Source organism: Anarrhichthys ocellatus, unplaced genomic scaffold (assembly GCF_004355925.1).
Source record: "Anarrhichthys ocellatus isolate YVR2014 unplaced genomic scaffold, GSC_Weel_1.0 scaffold9, whole genome shotgun sequence".
Lineage (NCBI taxonomy): Eukaryota > Metazoa > Chordata > Actinopteri > Perciformes > Anarhichadidae > Anarrhichthys > Anarrhichthys ocellatus.
Genome location: NW_022280039.1, coordinates 10,909,956 through 10,923,617, shown reverse-complemented (window position 1 = coordinate 10,923,617; position 13,662 = coordinate 10,909,956). Strand labels below are relative to the sequence as shown.

Here is a 13,662-nt window from a genome sequence, read left to right as displayed (position 1 = left end):
GTGTGGAAGTGGTGAGTTTTATCTGGAGAGAGCAAAAAAAGACAGAGCAGAATTACAGTAACTCCAGCAGACCACAAGGAATGTGGCCAGCGTGTGTAGACATGTCCAACATGTGATCTCACACACACGCGCACGCACACACAGACAAAGAAGACAAAGGAGGTCTTGCTACCACAACTGCACAGCATCACAGACTGATAGCATTCCGGGAAGATGGGAGGTAATGACAGGACTCTGATTCAGGTTAATGATCATATAGTTAATAGTCTGAGGGCACTGAGACTGCTTTGTGTGAGCACCCACTCATAACATGTCACATGCTAAATAATGATAGCAATGCATGGGCTACTGCGGTGGATGAAGTATTCAGGTCCTTAGTTCAGTTAAAAGTAGCATTACCTCAAATGGCTCGATGGCTGTTGAAAGTATTTTCTAAAATAAAGAGATCCTCTCTGTAAAAAACCTTTGACTCTAATATGTCAACACAATGAAACAATAATTTTGAACATGGCCTCATCCAATGTTCAAATAATGTATGGAAATTAGCATACAGTATATTCACCTGTTGTGTCTCCCCTTAAGCAAAAAGAGTAGAAAATCGCTGGTCCCAGCTTCTCAACAATGTGTTAATATTCGTGTTTTCTATGATAGTGAACTGAATGTGTTTTAGTTTTGCACTGTTTAAACAAAACATATGAAAACATCACTATCAGCTCTGGGAACTTTATCAAGAACAGTTGTTAAAATAATTAATTGATAATAAAAACAAGTGTCAGTTGCAGCCCTTCACAGACAGATAGAAAGATTTATCAGCCAAATGTTCTATATTAGATCATAGTATCACAGTATACTGATGCACAAATGTGTCGAAAACATATTATTGTCGTAGCTTATCCACATTCATTTAAACTACTTGTACTGAGACGTAGAAAATGCATCATATTTTCTAAAGGTATTATGTTTTGTGAGTACTATAGCTACAAAATATCCCCTCTCAAACGTAGTGGCGAAGAAATATAAAGTACAGAATAAGAAACTACCTCAAAATGATACTGAAGTATAGTAATTGAGTAAGTATACTTAGTTATGGATGGGAAATGTAATGAGATATGTAATACATATAATGTCAGAGTCACTTTAGACTGACAGCTAGTTTCAGAAAAGGTTAAACATCTGAGTAAACTGTCAGTATGGTTCAATTATAATAAATCTTTTTCTCCCAAACCATCTTTCGCTGTAATGTAAGTGCAGTTTTTTTTACCATCCAGCATCTCTAAGCCACACAGTTACGTCTCTGTAAAGGGCACACGTCATGCTAGATTACTTTCCCAGTGCTCCTCATCTCAACCCCGTCGGTTTTGGCAAAATACATGTTGGGCCTCCTTTTCCTCAAGAGTGGTGAGCTCATACTGGATCGTCTATTTTTAGGCCAACTGGCTGTGTTTGATGCTGTGGACTCTTCTCAATGGTGCTGCATGATGCTCGCAGGGAAACACACGAGGGTGCTGTTTCACACTGAAGATGAGACTGCCAGTGTGAAATGGCAAAGAGGTGAGAAGCACCATCAGTGGGCTTACACACACACACACACACACACACACACACATACACACACACGGTGCTCCTGTTTCTAGCCAGTGAGTACGATTAAAAAAGCTTTAATGGACACATTAGGAAGGAAAAAAATCATCCAAGGAGTACAATTAGTATTTTTTTCTCTCTATTCTGGTTTTATTTTCTAATTGATTGAGTTTCATTAAGAAAGAACATGACATTCATTATATACCAGATATTTTAACATAATCTGCTTGTTTGTTTTAGTTTAAAATATAACACCTCACCCATTACTGTGGATTAGAATGATCTAATAACTAACTGTGGACATCAACAACTAAAAATCTCACCAGAAAAAAGTCTTGTGATTCCCCCAAATTGTGCCCAGGGACTCGCTTCTATTGATTAAATGTTAGGCAGACAAATACAAATAAAAAAACACAAAACTTGTGATCACAAGTTTCTTTGATCACAACTCCAGCCGCAGGAATAAAAAAGTAAACAAAATAATTTGGTCTTGAAATACATAAAAAAGTAGAGTAATTTCCCCAACCTCATCCACGTCTTAATTAATCTTTTCTTTATTAAGCCACAGGGCTACCTACTGTCCTCTCTACCAGATCATGTGCAAATCCTTCTCCCTCACCACTCCCCCTCTTCCATAATATAGCTATTAAAATGACGTACTGCCTTTGACTTGCCTTTGTGTGCATTCTAGAATTGAGTACTGTATGTCGTAGCCCAGGGGTCTCCAAATGTAATGGACCCCCAATTAGATTTAGACCCCAACATCATAAAAACCAAGACAATACTCCCATATACAGCCGACAGTGGCGTAAGGCTGTTTACGACGGGCCCTACTGCACGCTAGATGGTTGTGAAGCGCACACACAGCGTGGGCTGGCAACTGTTTATAAAAAAAAAGCCCAAAGAATGTAATTTACGGAGCTTCGCTGCCGTCTTTCCTTACATGCCTCTTTTATGTTTGTGAGGCATGACTGCGGACTCGGCTTGCAGATGTGCTCAGCTTGTCAGTCTTGACAGATTTTGTGCCTAAACTAAACATTTGGACAACATCAACATACGTATTACCCAGAAATCATAATTGCATACCAAAAAATATTTAGATATGAGCATATGTTATAGATTTCTACCAACCCCCCCCACCCCCCACGCACACACACACACACACACACACACACACACACACACACACTTTTGCATATCTGAGAGGTGGCAATCTGGGCCCTTTCTCCATCCAGTACAATACATTTTTGGAGAGCCTACTCTCTCTATAGGCCCCTCCACCCCAGGGCCCCAGTGCAACTGCACTGCCGACACTGTCTATATTTACGCCTCTGCCACCAGACAGGATTTATTGTGCGACACTGGTACTGCATAGCATGTCAGTGGACTGTTCTGATCTGATCTCCTGTAGCATCACTTCTATACCTTTAATGTAGATACCTAATAGTAAATGCACGATGGCTGTGTGGTGCTTGAAGTTAGTTATTAACAGTGGAATAGGTTTGGAATGATATTCCAAAATCAGTTTATACTTTATTAACCTGCTCTTCATCGCACCACTGAGTCCAGCCTCCAACCCCAGCAGCGCCACCCTCTCTCCCTCCCTCCCTCCTCCTCCGTTCTTTCCGCTGCTTCCCCAGCGCTGCAGGTTGAATCTATTGCCCCTATTTCCTGTCACATGGGTTGGAAATAGGATCCCAGCTTTCTACTATCTGTTCCCGTCTTTGTGGTGTCAGTGTAGTAGTGGCTGTAGGACCTGCCTTGAAGTTCAGGGACTTTTAACGCCGAGCGAAGAGCGACTCCTGCACAGACCCGGACAGTCAGTCCGTCAGTCAGTCCACCAGCTCGCCGGTCTGCGCATCCGTCCGTCTGGCTGCACTTCACCTGAGAGCCAGCTCAAAGTCTTTAATCACACGATGGATTCCTGGACAGTCACATCTGCTCTTCTCCTCGCTGGGGCTATTTCTTCTGCGGCTTTTAGTGTTTTCGACACCGGTAAGTAAAAACTTTTCCGCTCGCCTTTTCTATGGATGCATTCTGACGAATATCTGCGTGGTCGAAAGCGTCTCCAAAGTTGCTCTTTTGCGCACCGGACAGGCTATTATCCTGTCAGAAATTGTCCAACACACACGTGAGAGTTCGTTGATTTTAATGTTTAAGTTATGTAAGTTAAGCATGTTTCAATTTGGGATGGAACATGTCACATAACTTCATTTACAGTTCATCGTCTTGGTCCAAATCCCACCACGACACTATTTCCCAAACTACACGATGTCTTTACTTGGTGGTGTTAACAGAGGGCGGCCAAAAAAAATGGGGGGAGAAATTGTTTGGCTGTTATGTAAGTGAGGTAATGTGAGCGGAGTGACTGTTCCGATAAGACTACAGTTCCAGTGTTACCTCCACACCTACAGGGTATAAACACGTGTGTTCCAAACTGCATCCAAAGGTGTCCTCAGACCTGTAGAGTCCCCGTGACCAAAAAATAGACCAAACAGGGCTCCAAGTAAATCTGGAAAGAGCTCCAAAAACATCTGGAACCGATGTAGTGTAGTGTTCTGAAGGCTGCGTTTTTGATATAATCAGATATGCGACGGGCGTGTGACCCAAACCGGCAGCTTTTACGCACCGGACTCTCCAGCACGCTCCGCGCTTCTCTTCCCGGTGTGTTTACCTGTTCTGCATCAGCTGCCGATCGTTTACACAGCAGTCTTTTTGATTGGTCCCATTTTCAACAGCCATGGCAGAACATCTTTACGATGTTTTTGCCTATCACTGTGGACTGCACTGCATTACTGGCTATTGTGTCTTTTAATGGAAACATACAGACCCCCCCCCTCTCCCAGAAATAATGAACTCAGCACCCTCAGCTCAGTCATCTGATACCATCCCTTTAATTTACCGTCAAATTCAGAGTAATACGCAGGGTTATGTGTGCCTCTATCTGCAGAACTTCAAAGTCACAGCCAGATCCCCATTCTTAAATATTTAGTTTGAATGTGCAGATCTAATAACGGTGACCACACAAACCGAGCTTCTCCTTGCTGTAATTTGTGCCGCATTTCATGTCGAAGCAGCAAATCCTCATGCTTTCCTTTTTAATTTTTTTGTCTCTTAATTATACCCTTGGATTTCAAATTAGAGGGTCCACCATCTGGGCTAGTGCGTAAGTACTCCCATGTGTACCTATGTATTAACAAAGTATTTAAAGCAATGGTGTTCCCCCTCATAACACTGGGGAGAAAAAAAAGAGGCCCAGTTTATGTTTTAGTTTAAGTCAGCTGTGCCATATTTACTGTACAGTAAAACAATAATTTCATGCGTCTAAAAGAAGTCAGTCTCTTGTAAATGCAAAGACTGTTTGATGCTCTCCTTGCTCTGTTTTCCCCTAATATGTTTGCACTGTGCGGGTCAAACTGACTGTGAAACCTAACAACACCTGAAGTAAGCCCGCTCCCCACTTTTAGAATATTTTTACTTTATGATTTCATGACACAAGTTTATGATTCTTAGGCCATAACTCAGTTCCACGGGATATTGCTGCCAGTGCATTTTCTGGCACTCCTCTAGTGCCGGTTGCCCCTAACCCAACAACACCTAAAGGACACATCCTTAAACCCTTCTAGTAGACGTCGTTAGTTCAGCTATTGTTTCTTATAATCACAGATTATTTTCTAAATGTCTGGAGCTACGATGGAGTTCAAAAGCAAAGAACTTTTAGTCTCAGAATCAAAGAGTCGGGGCTTCTTGCCAGACGTGTAGTTCTGTGCTCATGTTCAACAGGAGGGACCCAATCAGAGGAGATTAAGTTCATGGTTGATTGGTGAGAGGGGAAATAGATGATGCAGGTGGAGGGAAAGTGGACGCACTGAAACACACGGCGCTGCAGAATAACTCCTCCATCTGTAGGACTAGTTGAATTACTGTATGCACCACGTCATTCTTGTGGTTTAGCATCGTCCAGATACATTTTATGAATGTGAACTCTCATCAGAAGAATCCCGGGCGTGAATTCTTAAACACAGCAGAATTTGCCTTCAACAGCTTAGTTACTGCTCGGCAGAAAAGCCAGCCGCTGTTGCTTCTGTGACTTGTGTCTAAAATCATTACACTGGAGTGCTTTTGCTGTCCTGGTGGAATTGTAGCAGCGCATCAACAGGAGTGTATTAACAGCAAAGGTGTTTTTCATCTTGCGTTGAGAGATACCGAGCTGAGTGATACCGGTGTGCACACACACACAGAGAAGAAAAGAGTGAAAATGTAGTGGGTTAGAGATGTGTTGGTTGTAGCTGGAGCAGCTAAGTGCCTTAATGGGCTCTTCTTCCATACAGCACACTTCACGCTCCCAATATAGAGCGTTGGCTAACACAGACTCTTGTCTTTAATGTGTGCGATTTCCTCTTCACCTGAACTCGGAGGCTTTATAAAGAAACCCATCCAGACTCCCGCATGCTCACTTTGTCTGACTGCGGCCCACCGTTGCTCACTTGGCAGCTGCGTAGACCCTTCACACTAACGTACACACAAGTGGAAGCCGAATCCTGTCAGAGCTGTCAAGATGAGGCGTAATTGAGTTGCTTTGTAAGCCGGTAATGATGTAGCTGGTGGTGTTGTTGTCGTGAAGAAGCTCGAGCTTGTTAATCAGCGGGGGAGTTGTTTTGTGCTTGATGTTCCTGGTGTCCGAGACCGGCCTCACTGGCAGGTTGACAATCGGGGCCGGTGGTGAGAGTCCCAGAGTGCACCTACACGTACAGTATGTCTTTAGTTCATGTTAATGATGCATCGTCTTATTCAGGTTGAGGCAGCCTTTTTTCTAGAAGCTGTGAAGTGTCGCTGTAAGGTCAGCAACCATTGATCAGTCTGATCCCACGTTTTGCGCTCGTGAATAATAGCAACATTAATCCGGTGTAGCACCAGACTTTCTTTCCATTACCTTTTAAAGGACAACTGTTAGCTTTGGTTGTGTCGAGCTGAGGCTTGAAAAGTGCACGCTGTGACATTTCGGCAACGTGGAATGCACTCTCATTATGTGATCACAGAAGACAGAGTTGTCAGAAATAAGTCCAAATGAAGAAAAACATCAGGTGAACATCAGGCTGCGCTCGACCAACTGCATCTTGCACTGATCGGAAGAGGCAAGATGTGCCTTATGGGCTTTCTTTTCATGTGCTGTTTGCCAAGTCTATCTCTACTTAACTAGACATGCATGAAATAACTTGTAAGGCCACAGTGGGAGGATGTGCAAAGGCTGCACTCTGTGCAGTGAGGTATCTTATCAAAACCAACTCTCCACAGGTAAATCAGCTCGATTAATTCCAGACCAGATCTTTAAGCTTTTTACTCTCATGCACATGTTATGATTTCTTCTTTGTAGCTTGACATGCATATAAGCTGCTGCACAAACTGGCAATCCTCTGTTTTATCTGGCAACCCCACTCTCTTTCCTGCTCCCTGTCTGATCGCTGTCCAGCAGGGCTTGATGTTGGCCTGGACTCTGTGAGAATCAGCGCACTCGGCCGCAGACGGTACCGGGAGTCGCTGTGCGGCGCAGTAGGTTTAAAATGCTGCACGACCTCCTGAACAGTAGCTCACGCAGAGGTTTGGATTGTAGTTTTTGATGCTGGCAACAGTCGTGCGGCTTCTGTGTTCACTAGTTGACGTGTGATTGATAGGAGTCTACAGTACATGAGTTCTTATTTTCAGATGTTGGCCTTAACGTCAAGTCAGAGTGCGTTGTGTGTGTGTGTGTGTGTGAGTGTGTGTGTGTGTGTGTGTGTGTGTGTGTGTGTGTGTACCTGTCTGGGAAAAGGATGCCAGAAGCTTTTCAGCATTCCCATGTAGGGACTATTTTGGTGTGTATTTCTGCTTCTGTACCTTTACTGCTGAAAACAACAAACGTTTGACATTTTGCCTTTTAAAAATTGCTGATTTACTTTATGACACATGAGTAATCAATTAATCTGCTAATACGTTTTTGAGTGAAGGTTCAAGTGTGAGCCAGCTGTTGCCATCTCGAGCGGCAATAAACATTCCTGCTTTTGTTTTTTAAGCGGCCACATCAAGTGCCAAACTAAGAGATCTCACATCCTCTATCTGCTGTCCCTCATCCCACATACAAACACACATACACACAAACAACTGTCTGTCTTTGCCCAACACACTACTCTCCCTCACACAGCCAATCACCATATGTGTCTCGACTTAATCATCTCTCAACTTGTAAAAGTAGTCCATACAGTGCAGTTTATTACTGGCCGCCATCAACCCCTGAGACAGAGGGATCTTTGTGAGTGTGTGTGTGTGTGTGAGAGAGGTGCTGCGAATCGTCTGTCTCAGAAGATAATAACAGACCATCTTCAGCCACGATCTGAGGAAACACGAGCTTGTGTTGGCAGAGGTGATCAGGAGCATTGGTTTGAGGGGAGACAGCGGGTTCTTAAATGGTTTAACATAAGGGCTTTTGGTGTGCGAGTGAACCCTCTCTGCTCAGCGTGGGGAATTTCAGAGGGCATTATGGGAAAAAGGCGCATGGGGTCTGGGTCTCAGATGTGGGCCATGCGGTCCCTTCAGCTTTTCCGGTTCAGAGATGGAGATGGAAACCTCTCCCCTCCTGGTGAGCTTCTGTGCTGCAGACACAAGTTTAGTCAAACTGCTGGAGGTATATTGGTGTGTGTGTGTGTGTGTGTGTGTGTGTGTGTGTGTGTGTGTGTGTGTGTGTGTGTGGGCGTGCTGTGCTAACCAAGTAACTATGATAATAAGTCAGGTAAGGATGCCAAGAGAACTGATACTTTGCTACGAAGTGAAAGCCAAAATTCAGAAAACGTGATGATACTTGTTTTTCTACAGTACTGCAGGTACTCAAGATCAGGGCGTCACCTCGTCCTGGGGACAATAAACATTTCCAGGATAGTGCTACATTGTAAACAACAAATCTGTGTTGAAATTGGCAGGGGGAGAGCTACTTAACGCTAGCTGTGGGCAGCACAGTCCTGCTTGGCTAAATCATGGAGCTAACTGCTAATGTACGGAGGTCACATTGAGTTACATTATGGTGCGTTCAAGCCCTATTCAGTAAAAATGAGTATTGGACATTTTTGTAAAGTAGGTTAACTTTGGTCCTGACTTCTTCCTGGGTTTAGGTTTATGTTGAATTCAGACTCAGGTCTTTAGAGTTAGGTTTTAATTTAGGATTCAATGTTCACAGTAATTCAAGAGGCAGCACAGGAAAGCGTTTGTAAACTACGATCAGCCTTATTTTATAACTCTCTTTTTAGCACTCTAGCTAACTCCATTAAAGTGCCCTGTCCCTGGTAAATAAATAGCAATTAAATAAAATAAATAAGCATTCACTCAATAAGGATAAAGGTTAATCTGCTTATGATAAAAAAAATATTGATTTGCCTGCAGTTGCAGTGCTTCACACTTGGGTGAGTAACTATTGTATTAGAAAGGCTGACATTTTAGTAATATCCTAGCGTTAGACAGTTAACCACATGATAGTGCTTTTCAGTTGGCTTGTAGAGGGATACATTTTTTTTTTAAAAAGAGTAAGAGGAAACATCAGGTTTGTAGCTGTTCTCTTCTTCTGACTTTTGAGATGTAAGTCCCTTGCCTTTCATTCAAGGGCACGCAAAGTGTCTGCATCAATCACAGGACCACAGAACAATCTGCCGGGGACACATGGTTGCTTTTACTGCCTATTGTCTCATCGCTCATTGTAATCATGAGAAGGTTGACAAATGGGCTTATCTCCCTAAAACTTTTTGTACACTCAGTTAAACGTTATGCTCCTTTAAATGTCCTGTAGGTTGCACACAGGTTCAGACAATATGTCATGGTTGTTTTCACAGCAAACCCAGTCAGCCTGTCTCCTCTTTGTGTCGCGCACAACCAGCTCCGCACAAGCCCACATGGAGCCCTCATGACTCTTTAGCAAGACAAATAAAAAAAAACACACCAACAAAAACCAACTACGCATATCGACTTCAACCGACGCTGCGACTGCAAGGTCATCGACAGCGGTCGACAAAAGTTTTCATTTTTGGTAAGAAGTACTCTTAACGAGTTACATTTCTCAGTAGGTAACGCTGCAAAGTAACAAGTTACTTTGAAAAGTGATGTTACCCAACACTGCTGCTGAGACAAAGAATGTATTGCAGTTATTTCGCCAATTGAGTCATTATTCTATCAAGCAAAAATACTAGTCCCAGCCTCTCTGCTTGTTTATATCATTATAAATTAAATATGTTTAGGTTTAGGATTGTTGGTTGGACAAAACAAGCAAATGGAGATGACCATTTTTCAGGAATAACAGGCCAGGAAGAAGCTCTTCCTCTGAGCATCACCCAATACTGTTGTACATGTGTATGGTACTTCATTGACAAGAAGGTAGATTATAAACTAAGCCATAGCTGATTATACAAACCTCCAGGTAGCGCTCCAGTGACAGTAATACCAGCTCACAGTAGCTAGTGATGGATGCGGAGACAGAGAGAGTTCCACTCATTGAGAAACCAGACATAGAGTGTAGGAAGTCTGAAATGAGAGAAAATAGAGCAGAGCATTTTCCTTTTTTTTTGCATCCCAACACTCATGGTACTCCACATGTTTTGACTTCTGAGGACAGGCCAAAGTTTTTGAAGAATTCCCTCATTTACTTGGCCGAAAGTAAAGTTGCATCTGGCTCACAGTTGGCCGCAGAAGAAGAGAAGGGAAAAAAAAGCTCCAGGTCAGAAATGTGTGCTTCTGTGTCAAGCTGGTGCCCATTTACTTCCTGATGACCTCAGGGTGGTGCCCTGCGAGGGTCAAGTTGCGGGCAACGCCCTTGTTCTTCCATGCCAAGGGATTGGACCGCCCACAAAACCACCAACCACTATGACGGAGAAACAGACCCAGTTATTATAAACACAATCATGCTTATTATCGTGCCACTGGGATTCACGTCCTGTTGTGTTCAAAGGCTTATATTCGTTTTATCAAAGTACCTCTCTCTCTCTGTCCTGCCCGGCTCTCTCCGTGTCTCCGTTTGAGCTTCCGCTGAGTGCAACTCAGTCATTTTTTCTCTCTCACCTTGTGCAAATCGACACCTGCTCAGGCTGTTGTATCGGGCATCGCCAGTTCCAGCTTCAGGATCTATGGTGGCGGAATGGGTTGCACCCCTCAGAGGTGACGAGGCGTGACGGACGCGAAAGCTGCAGTGCGGCGAGAGAAACAGGAACCCCAAGCGAAGTGTTGCGAGGTTGAGCGTGTCACTCCGGTCCCTGATCCACGGTGGCGGTCCCGTGTGACAACATGGAATTAAGCTGTCAAAGCCGCTGCTGGCTGTACACAACTGTCAGGCTCGAAAGAGATAAACAATGTTGAGGTGGGAGAGTGCGCTCATGTGGCCAGAATGGTGGTTTGTGAGGTTTTGCTGCTCGAAGGTCAGTCAAGACCAGTCACAGTATTTTTTGTGAATGAGCTGTGACTTGTTGGTTTTGGATGAAGCAATGTAACCTCTTCTCCTATTCTTCCACGACTCCTTTCATCTCAAGTTTTCTCCCTCCCTCTGTTTTGCAACCGATTCACCTCTCTCTTCCCTTTCCCTCATTTGCACATTTTAATACCATTATGTATGAGCTGTGTTCCCTGGCCTCTCCGTGTACCTTGGCATTTGCGTATGCATGAGGAGACCCACTCCGCTCAATGCCAGATGACATTCTCTCTCAGCTTTGCTGGTGCTCTCTGCAGCAGTCTCAGCCCATCAACTGGAACACACTCTCCAGGGCGAGGGGGTAAATCAAATAGTGAGAGAACAGTAATGAAATACCACAGAGCCTCATGTTCTTCTATGAATTCTATTAACTCTCAGACAAACAATGGTTGTCATTATCAAAACTCAATTTAATTCACGGAGAATGGAATTTTAAAGGTTTTAAGGCCCCGGGCAGGAAGTGGCTGATGCATGAAAACATTACATGAATTATAACTTTCGTCCTCAACGCTGGAGTTGTGTGCTAACGTGAAATCCAAATAAAGCGTTATCAGCTCTGGGCGTGTTGATAAAAGGAAGCGCAACTTTGTTATTTCCGAACAACGCTAATAGGTTTCTGCATTTGAAGGAGACTGGACAAAACGATTAGACTTTGGTTTGATTTGTTTTGGTACAAGCTCAAACCCTTTCTTCCTTCCTGTCTCTGTATTTCTCTTTTTGAACATGCTATTAATAACGCTTTAGACATAGTATGATCAAGGCAAATTAGCTGTTATTCTTTCTTTGATTCAAACGTGTAACATGTTCCAAACATCTCGCCAGTGATTGGTTGGGTGTTTTTGCAAGAATCTCCACAGACTGAGTTTCAAAGCAACCATGTATTTTTGTGGTGTCACATTCAATTCTGAGTTTTGAGAAGCTTAACCAAGAACATAACGGGAGGATATTGAATTGCTACTGTGTGAGACATGACCTGTCCGGCGAACCTAAAGTTCTTTTTATACTGCAGTTATGCTTGGGCCGGGGCCACTTAGGTCTGCGCTCTACTGCGGTAGAGTAATGGCAACCACTTTAAATAAATGGAGAGTAATTTTGCTGCTGAGCCCCGGGGTCTGGTTTGTGTCCAGCTGCAGCAGTTTGTGGCCGAAGAGGCAAATTGTCGCCTTTCCTCCATGCAGGAAACGCCCACAGACGGCACCGATTTGACATGGCCGAGCAAGTGGACACGGCTAAGTGGACGGAGGAAACATTTGGACAAGTGAAGGGTGCCGACGTAGCTAAGTGGACAGCAAACAACGGAACAAAGCCAGTAGCGGGCAGAGCTAAGAAGCCGTGACAGGGAAATGTGCAGTGGATCAGAGCACAAGCACATGTTTCAGTGTGGTCGTTTTTGAAAGAATATGGAAATAAATGTCCATTAAATTGAGATACCCCGGCGACAGTTAACTGGGCTTAAACGGTTCTCGGACCCTACTTTACAGACACCAACATCTCAGTCAACCGTTTTTCACAAACAGCTATTGTCCCTCAAGCTACGGAGCCAGTGATATCCCCTTGCAATGTGAGGCCCTTTGAAAGAGGCTTGAACTCAAAAGGGGTGAAACCCGAGTTGCCAAGAGGCCCTGATTTAGTTGTCTGTCCTGCATCGAAGGTGAATACAGCTCCCCAAGGTGAACACAAAAAGGGCTGGGTCTGCGGCAGCCTACGTGACACCAGCCCACGACCAATGCCAATCAAGGGGTGGTCACACTCAGCCGATGCCGTGAAACAGAATCTGCCGGCCCTCAATGGATCCTCCGTAATGGATCCCCTTCTCAGGGAGGCCAGTGGGATGCCCCCCTGTCTTTTACCAGAGCCATCTGGTTCCCAGTACTCCTGCTCTTCCCACAGCCCTCACAAGCCACAGTGAAAAAGGATCGCTTTCACAATCAAGATCAGGAACTGGAGACATGGCTGGTTAAAAGGGTCTGAATGTTGGTCCCCTCCGCGACGGCCTATTGTGCCGTTGTTATTGTGTACTTTGAGGTGCACTCTGTTGCGGTTTGTCTGACAACCTTTTGTGATTTGATACAGTGGAAATGCATGCTCCGTTCATGCTCTGACCAGGTCAGTCACACAAGATAATTCAAAACTAAAGATTTGAACATGAGATGTGCATTTGGTGATAATGATTGCTGATTGTTATGAAGCCGACAACAGTCACAAGGCGTTTTGGCGTAGCCAGAGATTAAGGCAAAATGTCTAAATGCAGAGGAGATTTTTTCCACAGCGTACAAGAATTTTAAAATCTAAAAAACTCCAAACAAGCCAAGGAATGCTGAGGGAACAGACCAATGTCTCCATCCATAATTTACAAAGTTAGACAAGACAAACACGCTGGTGCCTTTTTCTTTATTTTGATGGGTTTGCCATGCTCTCCAAGCGAGCACGCTGGAGATTCATCAGATGCAGATTGGAGCATGTTTGCGCTCCACACACTGGGCCTGTTCCTCCACCACTGCAAAATAAAAAAGTTAAAAAGTTAAGTTAACCACAGCATTAAATATTCATCCGTTAACTGTTCTTACCATTGGTCTGCTTTAGTTACATTTAATCACAACACATGGCTC

The 13,662-nt window shown here is 44.0% G+C and overlaps 1 protein-coding gene across 4 annotated transcripts in view; it reads left to right on the top strand.

Annotated features, from left to right (window-relative positions):
- The window catches only part of kremen1 (kringle containing transmembrane protein 1), a 79,204-nt gene that overhangs the window by 18,525 nt on the left and 47,017 nt on the right, over window positions 1-13,662 (top strand). For 2 of the 4 annotated variants that reach the window (XM_031848892.1, XM_031848891.1), the window contains exon 1: window positions 921-1,551. In XM_031848892.1, the coding sequence (XP_031704752.1) occupies window positions 1,371-1,551 (181 nt within the window). In that variant the 5' untranslated portion in view covers window positions 921-1,370. Of the gene's footprint in view, window positions 1-920; window positions 1,552-3,223; window positions 3,577-13,662 lie in introns of those variants that run through there. The other 2 variants (XM_031848894.1, XM_031848893.1) reach the window with 2 other exon arrangements.